Below are 23,950 nucleotides of genomic sequence, written 5' to 3' on the forward strand. Positions count from 1 at the left end.
AACAAATTTATTCTAACTTTACTTTGTTAACTAACTGGGGCTTTCTGACACAGCGGTTTAAATTCAAATGAAACCCACTGAAACTTCCCCACGAGTTTAAAAAAGAATAAATGATTACGTCATAAGGAACTTCGATTTTGATATGTCAACTTAAGATTTTTGATTTTAATTTGGGTCAAAGATGGACTTAATTTCCCCTTTCTCAGCCAGAAGCGCTCTGTCTGCAGTGAACAGCAGGCTGGCCTGTGCTGCAGAGTTGGTGTTCTGGTGTCTGGAGCCTGGTGCTCTCCCAGCTTCACCTGGAGCAGCAGAGGCTGCAGTGTTACCTGCTGCCCTTGGGACAGAGGAAGGCATGCAGGGATGACTTGGTTGAATGAGAAATATCAGTGGCGATGTTACAGTCGTCTTTTTTCCCTTTGCATTTTCTAGTGAAGCCACTTCCTCCCTCCGACATCAAAGCAGAGATCACCAGAAATGATGGGCTGCTGAACGTGAGCTGGGCAAACCCTGTGTTTGCAAATGATGATCTCAAGTTTCAGATCCGGTATGCAGTGAACAAGGAAGAACTCACGTGGGAGGTACTGTCTTTTTCAATCCAGAATTGTTGCAGTGCTGTCATGTAGGCTGTCAGCTAGCAGGTATTGATGGAGTTGGTTGTATGCAGTGAATCACAGTTCTGAGTATTTGCATTATATCTGACAAGGGAATGTTACTGAGTAGGCCTCTCTCTCTTGTTGGATTTATTTTCAAGAGTTTTGATTGTCACACGTGCTGAAACAACCCTTTGTTCTTACTTTCAGTATTTTGACTTCTCTTACAGCTGTATGAAGTTCTGAGTGTATCAACAAGATCAGCTGTGATAGAAGTGCAACTTTGTGTTGAATATATTGTTCAGATCCGCTGCAGAGCCCTGGATGGTTTGGGCTACTGGAGCAACTGGAGCAGATCGGCCTATGCAGCTGTCAGAGATATCCAAGGTAGATGTGCCTGCAGGGTGTGCTCAGGTGGTTTGTCCAGTTTCAGGCTGAGATGTGACGCTGTCCTTTCAAAACTGTAATGTTGCAGCTCCCTTACATGGCCCTGAGTTTTGGAGAACTATTACTGAAGATCCAGCAACGGGGCAGAAGAACGTTACGCTCCTGTGGCAGGTGAGAGTGGTTATGTTTGGATCCTTCACTTTGAAAGAGCTCTGATCCAAAAGCACTGCTGCTATTACCCGACGAGGAGCGTGGTGAGCACGTGCTTCCCTGTGCAGGCAGTGCTGTGTTGTGTGTTCATGTCAGCCTGCACGCTCAGTGTTAATTGTACAAATGGTGTGAAACAGATTTAACATGCAATTTGTTCTAATACTTGGGAGGAAAAAAAAGGGCAACATGGAATCAAGTACTGCAAGGGAATGAGAGATGCAGTTTTTGACTGCCAAGTTTTGCTGAGATCTCAGAGCAGAATGTGCCACTGACTCCCAGACAGCTGCCTGTGCAAACACTGCTGCAACTGCATATAGGCTTGGCAAGGCTACCTTCAAAGGTTAAAGCAGGATAGAGGAAAAGAGTGCAGCAACGACTGGCCACTCCTGCTTGTCCTTGCAGTGATGTTAAGTGTGAAAATAATCATCTGTCCTAGGTTTTTATGGTTGTTGGGTTTTTTTATTTTTATTTTCAATCCTGAAAAAATACCAACATCAAGCAGCAAATTTTTTTAGGAATCTGAAACTTTGTGTTTCCTTGTGCCCTCTTTCACTGGAGAGATAGCAAGTAGGGGTATCAGAATCATATCATAGAATCATAGAAGGGCCTGGGTTGCAAAGGCCCACAGTGCTCATCAGTTTCAACCCCCTGCTGTGTGTAGAGTTGCCAACCAGCAGCCCAGGCTGCCCAGAGCCACATCCAGCCTGGCCCTGAATGCCTGCAGGGATGGGGCAGAGAGGAAGTCAGGTCTGTGAGTGGACTGTGGTGTCTTTTCTTTAGGAAACAACATATAGAGTATCTTTTTTGGGTCGTGCTTTCTTAAAACTAGGATGCTGACACTTCTACCCAAACGTTTTCTTTTGAAACCAAAGTCTGGGAAGTTGATTAACGTCAATGTTTGCCACAGCCACTGATGAAGAATCACTCACTGTGCAGCGTGAGCCGGTACGTTATAAAGCACCAGACATCAGAAAACACCTCGTGGTCAGAATATGTCGACAAAGGCACCACCTGCTCATTTCCATGGACTGAGCACACACACACCATTACAATCTTAGCCGTGAATTCAATTGGAGCTTCTTCAGTTAATTATAATTTAACTTTATCACGACAAACGAGCACAGGTAAGAACATCCGTTAGTTACCGTTTTGAGATGTGAGATATGTTAGGAATCCTGGTGATGCTTTTAGGCAAAGCTTTCTTTGTAATGAAATTCCCTTTGTTAAGGAAAAAAAAAAAAAGAAAAAAAAGAAGCAGTTGGTTCAGTCACGTATGGAAACAGATTCTGCATCTCACAGTAAAGCTATCTGAAAAATGAAATTTCCATCACCTGGAAATCTTACCTGGCATGTCTCCCCTCCAGTAACAGAACATAAAGTAATTAGCCAAAAAAAAAGGAAATCATGCTGTGGAACTGAGCTTTCGTCTGCTTTGTCTTGGGAATGCCCGGCATTCTTGCAGGGGAATGTTTTATTGTTTCCAGAATGAGATGTGATCTTGTTTCCCTGGCTGGAGAGAGGTGTGTAGCCCTCTTTCCCGAGCCGCCTTCTCAGAGTTTGAGCCACGCTGAGCTTCATTAATAAAATAAAGACTACTGGAATTTTAAATCTTAAATTGTGTACCATTCATATGCTAATGTGTTCTGCAGGAAACATTTCTGCAGTTTCTTCATGGAACTTTTCCACAGTAATGCCATTTTAGAAGCGTTTTTATGGGTCAGATTCTTTCAGATACTGCACGCAAGGGTGGAGGCTCATAGTTGGTAGCAGATGAAGTGGGAAGCGTTTGTCTGCCTGGATTATGGGCTGGCTGTGTTATGTAGGGGGATTAGATAGGATTTAGCTTGTAGACTCTCAGTGTATGTTTTCGTAGCTAAAGTCCATTTGTTGATTATTTCTTAATTAAGGAGTGATGATTAAGGAGGTACACACGACAACACAGACATTTGTTTGGTGAGAAGCTTGGTCTGTTTAGTGCTCAGGACTCGTTGGTGTCAACCAAGCTTCACTGGCTTAGAGAAATACATTTGCTTATGTGAACTACAGATCAGGCTGTATAATGACAAAACTAAAATGAAGCTCTTAAACTGTAGTGGTCATTTGTGGGCACGTATGCTGCAGCATCAGCTCCTGCTGAGCCAGCTCTCACCTCTGTTGGAGCCTTGTCTCTCACAGCTGTTGTGTCCTTGCTTTGGCAGTGAATGCAGTGCAGTCTCTCATTGCTTACCCAGTGAACAGCACGTGTGTGATTTTGACTTGGACGCTTTCACCTCAAATATATGTGATAACATCTTTAATTATTGAGTGGAGAAACCTTAACAAAGAAGAGGAGATGAAATGGGTGCGAGTTCCTCCAAATACTAGTAAATACTATATTTATGGTGAGTGTGTGCTTGAAAGCGTAATGCATTATGTTCACTGATATGGAATAGAAGAACATAGCATCCCTGAGCTCACATTCCTCTCTTCCCATCTCTCCATTTCTATTTTAATGGTAAGGAACAATAAAGCAGTTCTGATTATCATAAGAGGACTGACTATTGCTTTCTTAACTGAAATTGATGAAGAATGAAGCTGAGATGTGTGTTCATTTTTTGGCAATACAATAAAACTAGCTCTGGAATATTGACCATACCAGCTAGTTTCCTAAGTTAATGTGTTAATTAATTCCATCTGCATTATTTGCTTTAATCTTAGAAATGTTTACAGTAGTTGCATAAAAGTGTTAGTTCCATGGAAAAGAAACCTGCTAGATTATGCAGTAAGTATTAATAACCTTAATATTAAAGTGCATACCTATAAAAGGCAGTTTTCCTCATTCCTGTCTGTGGCCTGGCTCTGCTGTGCGACCTCTCTGGAGGCCCTTGTTTCATAGCAGGGTGATAGCTTACATTCAGAAGGCTGACTTCTTCCTTCCAGATCACTTCATTCTGATTGAGAAGTACCGGTTCAGCCTGTACCCCGTCTTTGCTGCAGGAGTTGGCAAATCCAGAGCCACGGACCAGTTCACCAAAGGTGAATGCAGCATCTCTCTCCTGTGTGGTTCATGAAGTAGGAGCTTGGTAGTAAAAAGTGGAAGTCTGTGGCTTACCAGAAAAAAAAAATGAAGTGATTTTAATACATCTAAAAACAGTGCTTTGGATTTCAGTTTCTTTAAAGTGGAAACTGTTTGTAGAGTGAATTGAGTGAGGAAACTGAATTTCCATACACCTAAGTGGGTAGCAGAGGTCCTAGGTTCTTAATTTTCCAGTTACAGACTGTTCCCTTACTTATATGCTCTAATTTCCAATAGCAAGAGATTCCCACTGGCACAGAGGAGTCACCTCAGTATTTAGAATAATTCCCTCCTTTTTGTCTGTTTGTTCTCAAGGTAAACATTGGTTGATGTGTGATAAAACATCAGATGTAGGTTTCTTTTGCTTAGGCTGTTGCTTCTCCTGGTTATGTAAGTTGTCATTATTTGCCTTTTATAAACTGTTTGTTCACAGACAAATAATTTCACTGTGGTGTTGCCTACATTGCTCTTACTTCCAGATGGATATGCCAGTCAGACCAGTTCTAGCCTCCACATGGTTCTGCCAATAGTTATTTCAACCTCCGTGCTGTTGCTTGGAGCACTGCTGGTTTCCCACCGAAGGTAAATTTGTCCTCATCAAATCCCAGAAGGCCTTTGGAAGGCAGTGCAGCTTTGCTGTGTCTGCTCAGCTGGTGGGCAGTGTCCGTGTGAGGAAAGCTGGGATTGCTTTCATCATTTTTATTTTTGAGATGCACTGTGAGGCAGTGGGCTCTTAAAAATTGCACCAGGAATTGGAATTGCTTTGTTACCTGCTCAGAGTAATGGCTGTTAGAGCTGGTGTCCTTCCTCAGTGGGAAATACCACGTGAGCCTGTATCTTCTGCAGTATTTTGTGGGCAAGCTGGTGGGTACCAGGTGCTTTGAATTTGTATTGCACTCTGTGCTGCAGATTTAATTCTTCTTACCAACTAAAGTCTGAAGGAAAAGCCAATTCCAAAAGAAGTCCATTTGAGTTTTATGGAGGGTGGGCTGGGGCCCAGCTCAGCAAAGGCTGCCTGTACATTTCATAATTCATGAAACTCCAGCTGCTGTGTCACTTCTTAATTTTTCCATTTAACTTTGACCTTCTAGACTATCCCAGATGATTGTTTCATAGTCATAGTGTTCCGGATAAATAAAATGTCACATATTCCTTTTCTGACATTGCAAAGGCGAGTAACAGCAGTACAGAATATATGAGTGCAGGACTAACTCCAGAATTTACCTCATCTTTCAGAATGAAGAAACTGCTCTGGGAAGATGTTCCAAACCCCAAGAATTGCTCATGGGCACAAGGAGTTGATTTTCAGCAGGTATGTGTTTCCCTGGTGCTGCTCCCCCCCACGCTGAGGTCAGGGGCTGGCAGCTCAGCACTGAGCTCAGTGTGTTGGTTAGGCTAGGGCACACCTGAATTCTGAACCAAGCACCTGGAGCCTCTCAAGTTGGCAGTGCAGCTGTTCTTTTAGCTGTAGAAAGCCAGCGCCCTGAAATGTGCCAGGACCAGAGACCAGCATCTCTTGAATGTAACACAGCAGTTGTAGAATCCAAACGTGCCCCATCGGTGCAATGCTCCTGTACTGATGAGTGCTTGTAGCTGTATGTTTTGCTGGAATAAACTGCCTCTCCATTTACCATGTGAATCAAGAGCTGTGATGCAATGAGCTGTGACCAGTGGGAGCCTTTATGTGGACACAGCCTGTTTGCACCAGGAAATGGAGCTTCTCATGGTCCTGGGAGCTGGCAACGTGTTGTCACTGAGACAGGGATCGAAATGAGGTCTGCTATTTCTAAAAGAAAGTGTGCCTAATGGGTATTTTAGTTGCATTCCCAGAGAAGGTTTCCTTTCTCATTTCATTTCAACAGAGGATGGACATTCTTTCAAGCCTAATCATGGTCACTGCCTGCTTGAACCTTTGGGCCATCTCCAAGGCTTCCTATGGTTAGAAGGCTTTTCTATTTATATTCAGAAGACAGGAAATACAGACACCTAATGATGCTTGTTTGCTTAATTATAATGAATCGTAGCAGTAGCTCTGTCAAAAATCTGAAATACCCATGCAAGAATTAGGAGTAGGTGCCACGTTCCACACCAGAACATGGCTTGTCACTTGTACAAGGCTCTCCTGTTAAGATCTTCTGAAGTTTTGATGTGCCCCTGGTGCAGCAGCAACTCAGAGAATGCAGATATTGTATGCATGTCGTGTCTTGGCTGGTTTTTTTCTCACTTGCTTGCTTGTTTTTTCCCTGAAGGTTCCAATGTACATGCTATTTATATGGTTTCTTTATTCATTACCAAACAAGCAGCTGTATCAGTGCAGATGTCTGAATCATCTCTAACGTTAGAAACAAGCAAGCAGAAATCCCTGAGCACGGTCTGCTTTGGGTGATGCTCGAGCAGTTTCTGCCTGACGTAACATGCGCTTAGCCTTGCATCTTGATTTTAACATTATTTTTTGTAGCTTTTTAATGTGCTAAAATACTTCTCTGATGCACCATACTGCATGATTGAGTGTTAAATGAAGCTTTTGGAGTTCATTCTGCTGGGGAAGATGCAAAGGGTTTTCTCCAGCAGCAGTCTCTGTGCCTCTGCCTTGCTCTGCAGGGCTCAGTGTGTTTTCCTTGCACAGGCTGTTAGGTCCCAGAGCAGTTCTGACATGTCTGCCTCCACGGCTGCACCCTGGGAAGGGTTGAGCTCTATGAGAAAACAAGAGCGAAGTGCCAGGAGGATCAGTTGCAGCAGCACACCTGCGTTTTGTCTGTTTAATCTTTGCATTTATTACAAGAGGAACTTGTGGCAATCCTCACTATGTCAGATGGGTGTTGGATTTGGGGCACTGGAAATGGTTCTCCTTACTTTTCTGGTGGAGCTGAAATGAGCACATTGAAGCTGGTGATGTTTTAACTAGGAGGGTGAAGTCATGCCTGCAGATCCTGCTCCATATTCATATCCCTTGCTCCATAATTAACGGGAAGGAAATGATGCATACAAGTATGAAAGAAGTTGCTGTTTGACATGATTTTTGACAGCTCATTCTGCAGTAGAAAGCACCCCTCCTTCGCACCACGTATCAGTCTGACTGGAAAATACTGCTTAGAGTTAAGTGCACATGGCCTGTCCTCAGATGAGCACGATCATCTCCTGCTCGTTTCATGATATCTGAGGCTGAAACATTCTTTGCAGCAGTCTGGTCAGGGCATAATTCTGCACTTGGATGTATGCGTGCAATTTCCACTAGAGAAAGCAATGTACAGTGCAGGATGGTATTCTTGTTAGCTACAATAACCACTGACTACATAAATAGCCCATATGCCACTGCTGCAAAATTCTGGTGTCCCTCTGAAGGCATTTGATGTAGAACTCTTTTTTTGTCTTGGCACATACCAATATTAAGTCCTTCAGTCAACATCAGACCATTACTTTGGATATTCAACACTGGACACTGCTACGTGGTGCTCCTGAACTGCATTTGTGGAGTATTGTTTTATCAGAATTTTATTACTTATTGTAGCAAGAGATTAAAATCACACTTTAAGATAGGCAAATGTAAAGGCTTGCAAGGCTGAGTCTACATGTCAAAATCGGGCAGAATCACGTTATTTGCTGAGCAAATGAAGTGTGTGTGCAGGGCAGGTGCAGCAGGAGGGCAGCAGTGTGGGCAGGCATTGCTGGCAGGCTGTGCCATGGGGGGGCAGCAGCCCCAGCCACACGAATTGCTGCACTTTGGTCCATCACTGCAGAGCACTCTGAGTATTTTGACACGTTCCTAGTTGTGCTGGCAGCTTTCCTGCTGTAAAATATGGTTTGTTAATGCACGCAAAATCTGTTTTTATCTGTTTGTTTTGTCTTGAATTCCTTAGGAAATGTATTTTTTTTCTCAAGTGAATTCTCCTTCGTAGCTGGAAGTTCCTGTTTTGTTCAGTTTGTGCTGCTGTATGTTTTATATGCGTGTATATTGGGTAGTAGGGAAGTGTACATTCCTCCAGAATAAATGTTTCTCTTTGTGCAGTTCAGACATACAGCTGGCACTCAGATGGGAATGCTCTCAGAACACTACAGAAAGCCCAAATTTGACCCTAAATAATCCAGCTGTAGCTGCAGAAGTTATTTTAGTTGGCATATCTGTCACCTCAGACTGTTTAAATAATCAAAATGAAAAGTCACGAAAACCTAAGGGCACAAGGCCTTTGTCTTACAAAGCACTTGGGCACATTTATTAACCCTGAGGCAAACAGGACCACTCTGCTGCTGTGTTTCAGCCTCAGTGGCTGCTCTGAGCACGTGCATCCCATGCTTTGACTTTCCCCAGCTTTCCCCAACAGCCATGCATAAAGGAGGAGATGTGTTTTAGGAGATTGTCAGTGATATGCTCTTACTAAAGCTATGGGGATTTTGTCTGTGATTCTGTAAATCTGTAGCTTTGTGCTGAAATAGAGCTGTTAAATAGCAGATGAGCATTAAGCTGTATCTTTTCTTCTAGCCTGAAACTTTTGAGCATCTTTTTGTCAAGCACCCTGAAGCAATGTCATTTGAGCCTCTTCTTCTGGAACCAGAAATAGTGCTGGAAGACATCAGTGTTACTAAAGCTTTGAAACAAGACGACACACAAGATTTCTCAGCAATTGATTCCACGTTCACAAAAACTGAAGACTCTGAGCACGACTCTGCATGTCCCAGCAGCCATTTCAGTGGTCGCAGCTTCTCGGAGTGCTCCCCCAGTGCCCCGATCCCTGCAGAAACAAGTCAATCCAACATTAAATACGCCACTGTTATCAGTAACTCCGGATCAGGTGGGCTTTACGAACAGAAGAAGAATCCCAGAAGTGGTTTTGATAGGTGTTTTCTAGCTGAAGACCCCTTGGCTGCAGGTGTTTGCTCAGGTAGCTCCTGGGAGCTGGGAAGTGAGGAGTTCCTCCTGCTGCCTGACCAGCCTGGCAGCCGGCCCTGCAAGACCCTTTCCCTTATCTCTTCAGAGGGATTTTCAGAGCCTTCAGATCAGGATGATGCTTTCACAGATGGAGGTAGTCCCGAGCGAGGTCTCTGTTACCTAGGGATAACGTCATTGGACAAAAGAGAAAATGACATTTTTTTAACAGAAAGTTCCAGACTGATGTGCCATTTCCATACAGCTGATCTACTCAGAGGTGTGGGGTTTCTTCAGAATACACCTCCTAATTTAAATGCATTTCTCCAGAGCAGCATTAAAGCCATTGTGCCATACGTGCCCCAGTTTCGGATGACTGCTGCCAAGGTGCAAGAGACCACAGAGAACAGCTGTTAAGCCCTCACGCCTTAATTTGATGCTCTTTATGGCTTTCTAAGTGTAGGTATGTGCCCTGTTTTTCCCTCTCTTCACTTCTTTTAGGAAGGCTGGGTAGCTGATCCTGTGCTTGAGTGACAGGATTTTAGTAGGAAGAAATTCCCCTTCTTGACCTAATTTTCAAATGTGGGGCCTTTTTAAATATAATTTATATATAAATATATTCAAAGGTCTTCTATCGGCCATGCAGACTAAGTATACGTGTCTCTCCATTCAGGAGTAAAGTATCTCTTCATGCATGTTGGCAGACTTTGAGTGAGCTTGCTCTTGTTCCAGGTGTTGTGTGGGGAGCCCGAGGCAGAGACCTAATCCATAGTGAGGAGGTCGATGTGGAACGTACTCAGATTTTGTCTGGGAGAGAAACTCATGCATGCTGTGTCACTGGGGATGGTTTAGGGGGTGAATGCAGCAGGCTGAGCCCATCTGGATGTGCTGCAGCCACTGATGTGCACCTGAACCACAGGTAGGAAACAAATGTGCCAAGCACAGAGTGCATACGGCTGTGGGCCCCCCTGATGCACTGATGGCTTTGCTGCTGTCTGCAGTGAATGGAGCCTGCAGATACACAGATGGCCCGAGTGAAAGAGCAGTCAGAGCCCTGCAGTTCAGTTATTGGAATGTGACCAATGGAGGCAAACTTGTGGCTGTTTTCCTGTTGTCTCTTTTGAAGTCAAGTCTCTTTTAAAGCAGAAGCATCAAAGAGCTGTAAGAGGGGCTGTGAGGTTGGAGGCATGTGCTGAACAGCCACTGGTGTATAAAGGAGAAGTGGCTGTTCCAGTGGCTGAGGGCTGCAAGAAGAGGAGAGGAATTAAAATTCTTGTGGCCCCATAATTGTGGGGCGTTACCTGGCTAAAATGGAGTGCTTGGAAGTGAAACAACCACATTATTGATGTTGAACACAAGATTCTGGTACGAATGGTATCTCAGCAGAGCTAACACTTCTTCCAAACCTATTCCATAAGAACCCACAGCAGAAATGGCAGTAACTTGATCCAGAAATCCTGTGTTTTATCTGCAGCGAGCTCGCCTGTCTGTGTGGATGTGAGGAAGTCAGGTTGTCCCCAGGAGCCCTGCTGAGCTCAGCCAAAGGGCTTCAGCTGTGAGGAGGATCAGGTCCTGCATCCCAGTGGAACCTTCTGGGGTACGCAGGTAAACAAACCCACAGTTTTGCAAGCCAAATATATTTTTTCTACTTTATAGTTGGGAAATATTTTTGTATACATACTTTTTCAAAGAACTATTTTGGAAAGCTGTGACAGATGAAAATATTGCGTATTCCAAAGCTAAATTTATGTGAAACTTACTTAGGCAATGAAAAACAAAAGGGCAAATTCATCAACAACAATGAATAGTAGAAGTGTGAACGTGTATTAGTAACAGGAAATCCTGTGGAGCAAAAGGGACCAAAGCAGGTACATATTTGCACTTGAAGAAAAGCTTTGCAGAAAGCCCATGCTGCTCCTTCTCAAACAAGCTGCTCGCCTGGCTCTTGCTGGGTGCCTCCATCTCGGGTGCTGAATGTGACACAAACGCACTGGTGCAAAAAACACACTGCGTAGGAGGCAGCTGACCAGAGCTGCTTATTGCTTGGAAGCAGGACTGAAGGAAAAGCCTCAAGTCTTGAAAAGGAGGCTGTAGGGTGCGGCAGATGCCACAAAGGCTGACTTGTGGCTGCTCAGCTGGAACGAGCTGCGCTTTGGAAGGTGGCAGCAAGAGTGACACAAAGCTGCAGTTAGCAGCCAGGAGAATGCTAAACTTAGAATCCACCTGAAGAAAGAAATGCTGGTGAACCTGATGTGGCACAGCTTCAATGTGCTGAGAGCGAGCTGTGCACTGCCCTGGGTGTGGGCTCTGCTCTGTGCTCTGTCCTGTAGATTTGGCACCTGGCGAGGCCATGAGATGGACAGAGCTCTGCTGCCCGCCTCCTTCCCCAGTGACGCTGCAGGGATTCTTTGTGCTGCAGCTGAATTTTGGGTAGACGACCCAGATTTTTGTGCTTCAGCCATCTGCTCTGCTCTACCTGGGATGGGAAGGCACTGGGATTGCTTGAGCTACTGTTTTGTCACTGCTGCTGCAGTACAGCCGTGCCCCCTCTGCCTGGAGGAACACTTCCCGGCCTGCTGCAGATCTCTCAGCTGGGAAGTGAGCAGTGCAGTGCAGCTCTCTGTAGACCAGAATAATAAAGGCATGGTTCATCGTGAGCTTTGAGTCCCTTTAATTCCACTTCCTGCACAGTTTTCTGGTTGTGTTTGAACTTCTTCTTTCTTGAAAAATAGAAATATACATTGATTTTATCAGTGATCACTGAGCATGTGCTCATCCACTAAGCAGTGACAGGAACAGTGCTAAGCAAGGTAGCAGTCTACGGGGTGAGCCCTGGGGGCTTTCCTGGGCTGCCAGGATGTGATGGCTTTCCTGGGATGGGCACAGGGGAGGGCAGCAGATCCTGTCCCCTCCGTGTAATGCTGGTATGGCTCAGAGCTTGAGGCAGAAGGTGCTCTCTGTACAAAGGTGAGGGGATAGCAGTAGGAGCTGCCCAATGATTTCTATCTCTGGGAGCCTAGCCTGTCCTGGATGCCTCACTGCCATCCCTGTCACTTTATTTCCTGATGGCCAGAGCAAGTGTGCTCCATAAAAAGCCAGAGTGTTATGGTATGTCAGCAAAAGAAAACACGTGATGTATAATTAGTGTATGAGCAAGCAATTTAACCCCAGGTGCCTTTCCTAAGGTAGTCTCAGGCTATGCCTCCAGTCCCTATGCTCCCATGGTGCAGGTGAGCCTGGGCCCTGAGCACAGCAGTGTGTGTCTGTTTGTAAAGCTGCCTCTGGCATTTCTCCTCCACCAAAGGGGCCTTTGCTGCTGCTCTCAGCCTTCCTTCCCATCTGTGTCCAGCCTGAAGCCACACGTCTGCACCCCTCATCTGCTACCTCTGTGCTGCCTGGGGAGCCTCAGGCAGAGGGCGTTTGGGAAGCTGGGCAGAGCTGGGGCAGCTTTTTCTCACCACTACTCTCTCTCAGCTTCAGGTCAGCTTTTGTTTAGCAGAGCCAGGTGCCTCCTGTGCCGCATCAGATTGCAGGGATTTTATTCTGTGTGCAGCAGCCTCCTGTTTTCGCAGGGCAGTCAACACACTCACTTTATGCAGGAGCAGAATCCCATTTGCCCATTGCAGGTTGTGACAGCAGCAGCTGTCTGGGCTCAGGCACGTGTGAGATGGCTGTGGAAGCGCTGCTGGGGCAGCTGGGCTCCTCCCGATCCACCTCTGTGTTCGCTGCAAAGAATTCTGTGTCAGTTCCTCTTGTGTACCACTGCCAGTAAATGGGTCACTGTGCAGCTTTTTCCTCTACGCTTTTTTGCCATGGCTTCATGGCACGAAAGGCCTTTTCAGTTTAAGCAGGAAAAGCAATTAGGAGGAGCCACGTGCAGCTTCAGGAGTACATATTAAGTCTAACATTCACCTCTTGCAAATTAATTTTGAAGAGCATTCAGGAGTATAGCTCATTTATCTAAGAAAATGAATGGAGCGTGTTGCCATTCCTTTTACAGGTCATTTGCAGCCATAATTAAACACCCTTTTTTAGTGCGATTGATGTGTGAAGCAGCGAGGAATTGTTTCCCATTTTGTACAGCTGTAGTTTGTTGTCTGTCGTTGAGTCACGCTCCGTCTCACCAGCCTCAGTTCTCCCAGTTTGTGTAAAACAGGCCCTGTGTTTTTCTTTTCCGCTTGCATAAACTGCAAACTAATTTCTGAATGCAGCTTTCGCTTCTGGAACATCAATCATTCTGTGATCTGTGATAATTTACAGCGATAGTTTCCAGCTGAAACCGAAACACAGCCTTCTACCAGTGTCAGATGTTCATTGTTGGTGCCAGCATTGAATGGGGGTCTGGCTGACTGCACACAGGGTGCCAGCCCATCCTGCCCCTGCCCGCAGCTCCCTGGGGGGAGCATTGGCCCCAAGCTGTTACTCACACTGGGAAACTGCGAGGAGCAGCGCCTTGCAGCTCACTGGGATGGGACCCGGGGAGGGCAGAGCTGCAGTGCGGGATGTGACTTCGTGTCACAGCTGAGGATGGTTTGGGACAGAGGAAGGAGCCCTGTAGCATCAGGAACTCCTGCCCTATACAGGATGAGGGTGAAGAGAGTGAACAAAACACCCCTGCCTCTGAGCAACCTGACAGCTATCTGGTGGTGAATCACACCTGCTGATTATAAAAGCTTCTTCTTTATGACTGTTGAGCTTTTTCTTTATGAGCGCTCGCTGAGCAAAAGAAAGCCAGGGCCCAGGGCTGGGCGCATGGAGCAGCTCCAAAGTGCAGCACTGTGGTGGCAGGGTGCACGAGGGGTGCAGGTGGAATGCAGGTGGGTGCAGGAGGGGTGCAGGTGGGATGCAGGTGGGTTGCCCTCAGCTCGAGAAACCTGTTAGATTTAAAAATACAAAATGGAACAGTGTGTGCTTCCAACCGTTACCCAGGGTGTGCTTCTGCTGTGGATATTCCACTTCCTGCATTCCCTGATGCAGAAGACCTCATCAAAATGCAGGTTTCTACTCCATCCTCCATCCTGTTGCTCTCCCAGCAACAGGAGTTAATTTTGTCCATCTGCAGTGCAATCACAGGGCCCGACGTGCAGAGATCTCTCTGCTGTGTGCTGGCAGAGCCCCAGTTCCCTGTGCCTGACCTCGCACCCCCTGCTCCCGCAGAACCACGGAATGCTTTGTGTTGGAGGGGACCTTTGGGCCCACCTAGCCCCGCTCCTGCTTGGTTTTGGCAGGCGTCATTAAAAAAAAAAAAAGGGAAATTGTCTGTGTGAGACTCTAATTAATTAGTACCCATCAGGAGCTTCTGCAAGAGCTGTCATTGGCAAAGAGGGGAAAGGCACTGAGAAACTCTCACTAGGAAATCTGCAAATCAGTCTCAGTGGCTCATGAAACACTGCAGTGCCCTGCTGCTGGGGAGGGGGTGGGAAAGCCAGTGCTGAAGGGAGGTGGAGGGAGGGGCTGCTGGGGGCTCCAGTGCTGCTGGGAAGCGTTGGGCAGGAGCTGAGGGTGGAGCAGTGCACGCCTGGTTGTGAAGTTGTCGCCAGCAGCAATGCACAGTCACAGGCAGGTCACTGAGTGCAAACTAGGCTCAATTCCTATCCCTGAAAGCCGTTTTTAAAACCATTTATCTATTTAAGTCTGAGCATAAGGACGGTGGTCAGCACTGCGCATCTGCCCAGGGGGTGGGGGATCACCGTCCCTGGGGGTGTTCCTGAGCTGTGGGGATGTGGGCAGTGGGCATGGGGGTGGGCTGGGGAAGCTGAGAGGGCTTCTCCAACCTGAGCGGTTCTATGATTCTATGACTTTATGCCAGTTAACAAACACAAAAACTTTCTGGTGTTAGTTTTACAAAGCTGCTTCTCAGCAGAGAAACTCATTTCAATATTGAAACGAGTGGCTGTCAGCTGTGTCACTTTGTGAAGGAGAAGGAATGGGATGGGGAAGCCAAGGAACAGACTTGTTCTTCCCAAATCAGAGCTGGCAAGGCAGTGCTGGGAGACGTATCCATAGGTGGGCAGGAGGCACAGCAGAGGCTGGAGCTGCTGCTGGAAGGAAGCACTCAGAGACTCCTTCAAGCTTGAAATGATGATTAAAAATCTGGGCTAGAAGAAGCTGGCAGTGAAATAATCATTTAGTCTTCTGGCTGCCTAATGTGAGGAGCAAGCTGCAGAGTGCTGATGCTGTTTTGGTAGAACAGCTTGCCACTGCTTGCCATCGCTCTGCTTCCAGCCGCGTGGCCATGAAAACAGCGGCTGAGAAACAGCGCTTGTCCAGAGCTGAGCGGGGACACATCACCAGCACTCCTAAGGAAATAACAACTCTCTTCTAAAGCAAAGCATCCCATGTAGACTTTTATGGCTGCAGAGAGATTACTTCCTACAGCGGTACCTGAGGGATGCCTGCTGAGTTTGTGTTCAACCCACAGGATTTCGAAATGCGCTCTGAGGATATATGCCACATTTTGTTTGCATTTTGTCTTATAAATGTGGGTCCCTTCTGCTCCTTCTCTGACGAGTTAGATATGAAAAGCGATGCTGAATTAGGAGCCCTGTCCTTATCGCTGTGCGCTGACTAACATCCAATTTCCTGTCAGGGCTCTCAATAGATTGCTCTGTGAGCCACGTGGAGCTATCGAGCTGCGGCAGCCGCTCCTGCGTTGGTGCGTTAGTGAGGTTAGAACTGCATGAGCATTTGCAGAGATCTACATTCACCGTATCTGGAGATATATTTCAAAGCGACTGCCGCTTTGTGACACTCTCAAAGGGCCATTGAGGGGTGACGGTGGCCAGAAACACGAGGCGGACTATTGGCGATGTCTGAGGCAAACGGGAAGGACGTGGTGCAGGGGAAAAATGAGCTCTCAGCTTACTCAGCTGTAATGAGCAAAGGAAGGAGAAATTCTGCTTTGATGCTGTAGACAGCATGGGGAAGAACAGGTTTGCCCCAACGCACCTGTAGCACCCAGTGCTGAAGCCCTCCCTCCTGCCATCACCGCCAGCCATCATCCAGCAGCTCTGGATTTCGCACTCCTCTGCGGCTGCTGAATGCACAGAAATCACAGGGGGCTGCAGGGAGCGAGGGCTTCCTCGGCTGTCACGTGTGTGAACAAAACAAACCACTAGAACTGGGTTTAAATGCAGCACCCAGCTCACAGCCTCCCTCTTGTCCTGCCTGCTGTCAGCGTGGCACAGACAGTTTGCATTCACTGCTCTAAGCAGCTGCTGTTTATTTGATCATGTTTCCATCTACCTTGTTTTTGTTGTATCAGCTACTGCCAGGCTAAAACACAGAAGGTTTTGTTTTCTTTTAATTGGATCTGGGTTTTGTAGGTAAAATGCAGTGCGTGGTATCTTGACTGAATTAGGCACATAGTTTGGAAGTGATTTTCTAAATCTCGCCAGTGAAAAATCTGGATGCAAACAAGAGAGGAAGATAAGACCTTATCTTTGTAAGGCTCTTATGTGCAGGAAAATCACCTCCTCGTGCCTCTATCAGATTAAAGCCGCAGCTCGTGTGGCTGTCCTCTGTAGCCATACGATTACAGACGGCCCCACTGTGTGTGCTTGTGTTTGCTCACCGGGCCACTGTGCCAAGGTGAAGGTGAAGCAGCACCGAGGGCTTCAGGTGTCTGTGCATGAGATGAGCTCGCTGGGGCTGCACTCAGACTCGTGGCTCCGTGTGCAGGCAGGCAAAGGCAGGAACGCCTCGTGGAGAACAAGCTGGGGATGAGCTGCAGGTAAGGAGCAAAGAGAAACACCTTAATGAACACTGAATGGTGGCAAAGGCTGCTCTGTTCTGACTGCAGCAAGCAAGGCAGAGGGTACAGACAGCTGCTGCTGGTTTGTGCCCTACTGGTGCTGTGGTGTGAGCCAGAAGGGGAAAAGCAGAAGGTTCCACTCCTGTAAGGCCGCGATCCCTTTGGAGAACCAAATGCCATCAGTCAAGGTGAACGCCTGGAGGAAGGCACAAGAAGACAGGAGCACGGATAGGCAGCAGAAAGGACCACGTGCACTCTGCTGCTCGGTTTGTCTTGAGAAGAACGCAGCAATGTACAAATGGAATCGTAGCCCTTAATTTGCAATTTGAAGCCATCTGTAGCTCAGGTCTGATAAAAGTGCACTGGGAGCTGAAGGTGTCACCCAGACACCTTATGGACTGCTGAGATAAAAGAAGTGTCACAGACTGGCGGACAGCCATCTGTCTCACTGCACACTTCCCAATCAAGACAAGAAAAAGGAAGCCAAAGTCTGCAGAGGTGCTGGTTTCACTCCTTGTGGCAGTGTGAAAGATGGGATGACACTGCTGTACGTGCCTCTGTATCTGATAGAGTGACTCTGATGTGGCTTTTGTCATCTTCACTGGTAGGAAAAAAAAAGCAAATAGCTTTGCAAGGTGAGAGAACTTACGAGAGGTGGAAAGGGAAGGTGAGGGGTAGGTGAAAGCTGCAGGCACTCAGTGTGCATCTGGCTGCCCCTGGCCTGCAGCCAGTGCTGTGTCAGTTACAGCGTGTCTTCTGGTGATTCACAGAGAAACACACTGAGAACGTACAGTGGGCACCAGCACTGCTGATAAGCATCGTCTGCTGGCACACACCTCTTCCCAGCACATCCATCCTCACTATAAATGATCTGAGAGCACAGATCATGCAGTGAACCGGCACAGGGTGCTGAGAGCATCCACGGGTCCCCACGGCCCTGGGCAGCCCCACCTGAGCCCCCATCTGCAGCACTCAGCTCCCACCTGAGCAGTGCTGGGGGGGACCCGCCTGCAGCTGTGTACAGACGCAAACCCACCAGCACAGTGCTCAGCCTCATCTGGCCAGGGCACAGCTGCCTCGTGGGGCTGGGGCTTGGAAAGCTGTGGGGGGAACGGTGAGAGGAACGAGGAGCCCATCAGAACAGACACAAAGCCCATAAAGTGCAATAGCTGTTGGTTTTTGTTTTGTTTTGTTTTTTTTGACGATTTAAAATGGTTTCTCCTAGGCAGCTGTAAGGAAATGGTATGCAGAACAGATGATTTGGATGAATATACATCCAGTTCAGGTTGGTGCTTTGCCAAGACCCTGCCAGAAAAAATACTCTGTGAGCAGAATTGTGAATAGCTGAGGTGGGAAGGGCCCCGGGGACGGCTCCAGGCGGCAGCTAGAGCAGCGTGCCCTCCGGGTTCTGAGAGCTGGACAGTTGGAGGTATAATTTACACAGACATTCCTTTCTGAGGAGAATAGCTTGTATAAGCATCATCACTGGGGATTTCCACGATTGATGTGGGAACAGAATGTCCCACTGAGGGAATGGGATGAAATTTCACTGAAATTTGTGGTTGAAAAAGGTATCTGTTACGGATAAATATCTTAATCCTGTGTTTCATAGGAGTGTTGACCCATAATATTTGTTCCAAAGTAAACTTGTTTCCCTATTCCAGGCAAAATATTAATGTTTAATTACGTGAAGGGGCTGAATACTGACACTTTGCAAGAACAGCCATTTCCCAGTGGATGAAGAATGCCAGCTTTGGTGTCAGGGCGTTATTATTTGCGTGTTAGGTGCATTGCTTGTGATTGGACCGGTGTGCTGGATGGATCTTTGGCTGGTTCCTTTGTGAAATGCCAGGGCCTTCCAGCCTTGTCTCTTATGCAAGATGTCTGTGGCTATTTTTTTCACAGAATTCATCACCATCTAGCCAGCAGAGCAGCCCCCCCTCCCGCAGCTCCATAAACTGGGCGGGATGCATCAGCTCCGGGAGTTCAGGCTGGCAGCCAGCGAGCCCTCACCAAGAGGATTAGCTATTCTGCTGCAGGTTTCCCTGCCATGTCAGCTGTGGCCCCAGCCCTGGCTCTCCATTTTCCCCTCTCAGGGATTTGGATGCTCACGGAGGGCTGGGCTGGCTGATTCAGCTCCACGTCTGACAGCGCTCTCACGGATGCTGAGGGGGAGGAAGAGGAGTGCAGTGCCCTACTGGTGGCTGTAAGCAGGCGAACCACAGAGAAGCTGCAGAACACTGAATGGCGTCAGCTCCTTCCCTTCTGAACACTCTGCCTGAAAGAAACGGCCCTGTCCTGTCCTCTGTGCTAAGGGTTGTCCCCTAACCCTCACAAACCGGCCCTCTGGGCGCAGCACTCAGGGTGCTGCCTTTTGGTCCCACCATGGAAGCAGCTGCTGACTCTGGAATGGAATGGATGGGAATACTCAGCTTTTCCAGAGAGGGCATAATATAACCCACCTCCCGATGATTTCTGCAACAACCCTTCTGTTCTGAAACGTGGAAGGTAAATTTCACTGTCTGATCACAGGAACACAGCCTCAGCTACACCTCCTGTAATGTAATTCCCCTGTATTTGATGTATATAAGAGCTCCTTCAGCCTATTTCAGCTGCAGTGGAAGAGCAGAGATGGGAGCACAGACATTCATTAATTATGCCCAATGAATTAATTCACTGATCTCTTACAGTACTCAGTGTATTCCTTGCCATTTCACACTGCCCTTTGATTCTCCTACCAGTCCTCCCACCAGCTTTCACCCCAGGCTGGCACCAAGGCCTCTATGAAGAAGAGCTGCAGAGATAACAAAGCCATTTTGGTGCACAAAGTGGGGGCGCAGAGATGACGCTGTGGGGGGAGGCAATGGCTCCCTTCTCTTGGTGCTGGCAGCAGCGAGGGATCTCCTGCCCATCCCTTTCTGAGAAGAGGAATTTGGGAGGGATTCTGGGGATGGCACAAAGGATGGCCCCTGCAGGGGCAGCTCTGGGGCTGTGCTGCCTGCTGGGAGCAGAACAGGGCAGAAACTGCAGCTCAGAATCCATTCTGCCAGTGGTGCTCTCGTAGCACAGCCCCAGCTAGGCAGCTAGAAGGATGGGGAGGGAAGTGATTTCATCTCAGAGACAGAAAAAAATTCCCTTTTCCTCTGGCAGTGAAATGAGGGCTGTGTTCCCCTTATTTTTAGCATTGCTAATATCAACCATCCTCCTTCAAAAGCACATTTGCTTTTACTCCCTTTCTATTTTAATAGGAAACTTATCTTCTTTTTACTATGTTGACAGCCCCTCACTGAAGACAGTTATTCTATTCTATACAAGCTCTCCCACCACATTTATCACAAGGTATCTGAATGCATTAAGCAAAATGACTAACATCTGCCAGCTTATTTTTTCTCATAGTCTCCTCAGATTGGAAAGGAAAACAAAAAAAAAACAAGAGAAGAAAGGATAAAAAGGATATAATAGCATCCTGTTTTGGTACATGGGATTTTTCCCTTTTGGTACATGGGATTTTTCCCTTGTCCTCTTTTACATACATATTACTCTCGTGTTTTATTGTGAAGAAAGCAAAGCTTGAGAAGTGTACACTTCTCATGGAGCAGGATGTGGTGGTATTTAATGGCATTGACCCCTCAGTTCATTCCATGCCCTCAGACTGATCCTGTGACAGTTCTGCTGACCACAAAACCAAAAGGTCTCTTCATTGACTGGCAGCAGCGGAGGTGTCAGTGATGCCCTCCACCCTGGGAGGGCTCTGAGCATGAAGCAGGAGGTGAGGACACTGCACTTGATTTTTCGTTTTATGAGGAATTAGAGCAAAGTCTAGGATGGTTCCTGGTGCAGCTGAGGTGTTCTGCAATGCCCTGTATGCTAGCTGGAGTTTGTGAAGTGCATCATATGAGAGATGATGAAGGCATGAATAACTGCAGTAAAGTCATCATACCCCAGAAAAGGACAGACTTGGTAAGTCATCACCCGCAGATGACGGAAAGCATTACTCAGACCCTGGTAAGTGAGAGCTCAGTGCCAGCATCACAGCCAGAAATACTCTCAGCTTGCTGCCGGAACTGACCACTTGTGCATCATCTCCACATCACTGGCACTCGAGTGCATCATCAGATTTCAGGGCGCTGATTAGCAGGGGACCCCATTAGTGAGGGGTCCAGCTGTGGAGGAAATAAGTCCTATCACTGTGAAGTGGATGTCCCCTGTCAGACGGCATCCGAAGCCTCTGAGTAATTATCTTGGCAGTTTCTGTGTGGAAGGCAGTGAGATCCCAGGGTCAAAAGCTTAAACATGAAGCGACATAGGAGAATGAGAACAGATGCCTCCCTCCTACCTACTAAGGAGGAGATCACCTCATCGCCGCCCCTAGGCTGTCTCATCTCCACGCCTTGGTCTAAATTTGTGAAGATCAGATTCAGAGAGATGTTGGGAGGTGGCCTTCGGGCAGCTCTGCGGGGGACAGCACAGGAATGGAGAGGTTTGGCCTTGCTCATCGGATGCATGACATGACGTGGCCCAGTGGGATCTTCAGGACTTGCCTGCTAACGCGTGTTTGAGGATTAGCTAGATTCTGCAGAGAGTAACAAAAGCACTGATTGTATCATACTGCTCTATCTAAATCATATGCAACTTTTCGGAAAGCTGGCAGGGTATCAGTCAGATTTATTAGTCTTAAGCCTTTTAGGGTGTTTAGAGCTCACTGACAATGACATGTTCATGTTCACGAGTGGTATCTGGTGAACAGCAGTAAACTTTGCAGCTCTCAGTATTCTGTTCCAGTGAGATTATGAACACTCAGGGCTGGGGAAATATCTTAATGCCATGGATGTGTTCTCCAAGTAGGCTTGGCAGATTCTGGAGAGGAAGATAAGAATAACACAGCCTGTGATATGGTCACAGAGTGAGCCCTAAGAAATTTCTTAATTTCGTCCTCCCCATGACAGCCTTGCTATCAGCATTTGAGCTTCCAGTGGGGTGCCAGAAAGCCGGAGATCTGTGAAGACAGGAGAATGGCCAGCTCTTTCTGTCCTGGTGATGGCTGCCCTGGCCAGCTCCTTCTGTCCAGTGACACACTGCGTCTGTGTCACTGCTTGCAGATCACTCACTGAATCAGGATTACTGATGTGCCTCGTTGCCAGGGAATTAGTAGACACTACCCACTGTCTGAAGGCTGTGGGGGCCCGAGAGCAACATTCCTATTTCCTTGGCTTTGTAGTCTAGCAGACAAGGCTGACTTTTAGCTACTTGAGCTATTTTACTTGTCCTGTCCTAACTTACATATGCTCTGCGCTTTCTTAGGTAAGCAGAACTTAAAGAGGACTTACCTAAACGCTATATAACCAACAATCAAAGATTTAACTTCTTGCCATAAATGAATTTTGATGTGTGACTCTCTGAACAAGGCAGCATCCAGAGGGAAAATTCACCTTGCTTCTACTCCTGTGTGTAGCCAAAAACTTTCTTTGCAATGGCAAAAAAGAGGGCTGATGTGAGCCTTCTATGTGCAAGTAGGGTCCTGGGATTAAGAGTGGGAATATGGTTTATGGAAATGATAAAGCTGTTATCAGAACACTACAAATAGTTTTGCAGCCCACATTCTGTAAAAGGTACTTACATGTTTTGAGAGGCCTGGAAAGAATCACAAAAAGACATATTTGAAGAGTGGAAGAACGCCATTATAATGAATTTGAAGTGCTTGATCTGTTTATTTTATCAGAAAGAGGACTAAGCCATGGCTTGATTAGCATGTTAAATACTATAAAAGAGTTGTTGGTTCAGCAGGGAAGGGCAAAATAAGAAGCACTGCTTGAAAGCTGAAGTCAGAGAAGTTCAAATCAGTGCGTTGTGTATTTTGTTGCTGTTAGTGAGCAACCAGTGGAACAGCCTACTGAGCGGTGACTTCTCTGACGTCTGATTTTGGGGGATATGCTTTGTTCAAATGCACAGTTCTGAGCAGGAGGAATCTGGTGAGATGCAGTGGCTTACGATGCACAGCAGGTTAGATCAGATCTGACGCTGGCTTAGCTTGGCTTTTTGGAGACTTGTGTGCCTTATTCTTTCTGAATACTGCAGAGGTTTTCCCTACTGTAGGGTGCAAACCGGTCTGTGTCCATCCATGTGGGGCTGTGCCTGTGGCTGTAAGCCACCCCAAGGCTTTCAGACCAACAGTTTGGTCTCAAGCAGAGCTCCTGCATGCGCTGCCACACAGGCTGCTTTGGGCACATCAGGAAGAGCTGTCCAAGATAAAGTGGTGCCAATCTTTCTTTTTTGAGACTGCAGCCCTGACAGGCTAGGAAATGTTGAGAACAGTATTTTATTGGCAAAGGAAAGGATGAGATGATAAGCTGTAAAGGTGTGAAACGATTCCAGAGAAATGCTTTACAGTTGCTTTAAAAATCCTGCCATTCCCAGCATCATGGCTGCCTGCCTCTGTAATCTTGTTTGTGATGTGAAGTAATGAAGGAAACGCAGCACATACCTGAATCATCATTTGAATGACACCTATCAGCAGTCTTGCACTTTTATTTTTTTATATTAGATGTACAGAAATAAATTTCAAGAAAGGAAAAGAGTGAAAAAATGAAATTTTTGCTGATCATTAGTAACTCATCTTGTGTGTGCTAAAAGCTATCTAAGTGTATTTTATGGAAATCTAACAAGTGGTTATTAACTCTTCATTTCACCACAAGGCAATGAATAGCTCTTCATGCAATCTCTTCCCCCCCTCCGGCTGCCCCTTATGATTGTGGTACAAAACTTTCATTCAATATTGTTCTCTTGCACTGCACTGCATAAAGGCTGGTTTATCAAGATCTGGTGCAGTCTGCCCTGAATCTGTGGGACACTGGGTGATGAGATAGTCTTCGAGCACGAATTAAACAGCAGCTTTCTGTTCAGATTTCAGAGACTGCAGTCATTACTCCCTGAAATTAAGGGTCTGTGTCCTCTACAAATAGTGAATTTAACTTGTAATTCAAAAGGTTTTACAATGAATGCATTTCATTTTTGTATTCTGGATTCTGAGGTTTTGGGGAGTTGGAGCTGCTCCTTTAAGACTGTTAAACATTACTCCTCAACTATGAAGGCAAGAA

At 46.7% G+C, this 23,950-nt stretch overlaps 1 protein-coding gene across 1 annotated transcript in view; it reads left to right on the top strand.

Annotated features, from left to right (window-relative positions):
- LEPR (leptin receptor) overlaps window positions 1-9,841 on the top strand; it is a gene marked incomplete at its 5' end in the record, with an annotated part of 40,749 nt that extends 30,908 nt beyond the window's left edge. The window contains 9 exon segments of the mRNA NM_001303208.1: window positions 430-578; window positions 821-977; window positions 1,066-1,148; window positions 2,095-2,311; window positions 3,386-3,568; window positions 4,107-4,202; window positions 4,722-4,824; window positions 5,479-5,554; window positions 8,720-9,841. Of these exon segments, the coding sequence (NP_001290137.1) occupies window positions 430-578; window positions 821-977; window positions 1,066-1,148; window positions 2,095-2,311; window positions 3,386-3,568; window positions 4,107-4,202; window positions 4,722-4,824; window positions 5,479-5,554; window positions 8,720-9,520 (1,865 nt within the window).
- Between the last annotated feature and the right edge of the window lie 14,109 nt (window positions 9,842-23,950).

This window comes from Meleagris gallopavo, chromosome 10 (assembly GCF_000146605.3).
Source record: "Meleagris gallopavo isolate NT-WF06-2002-E0010 breed Aviagen turkey brand Nicholas breeding stock chromosome 10, Turkey_5.1, whole genome shotgun sequence".
In the NCBI taxonomy this organism is placed as follows: Eukaryota; Metazoa; Chordata; class Aves; order Galliformes; family Phasianidae; genus Meleagris; species Meleagris gallopavo.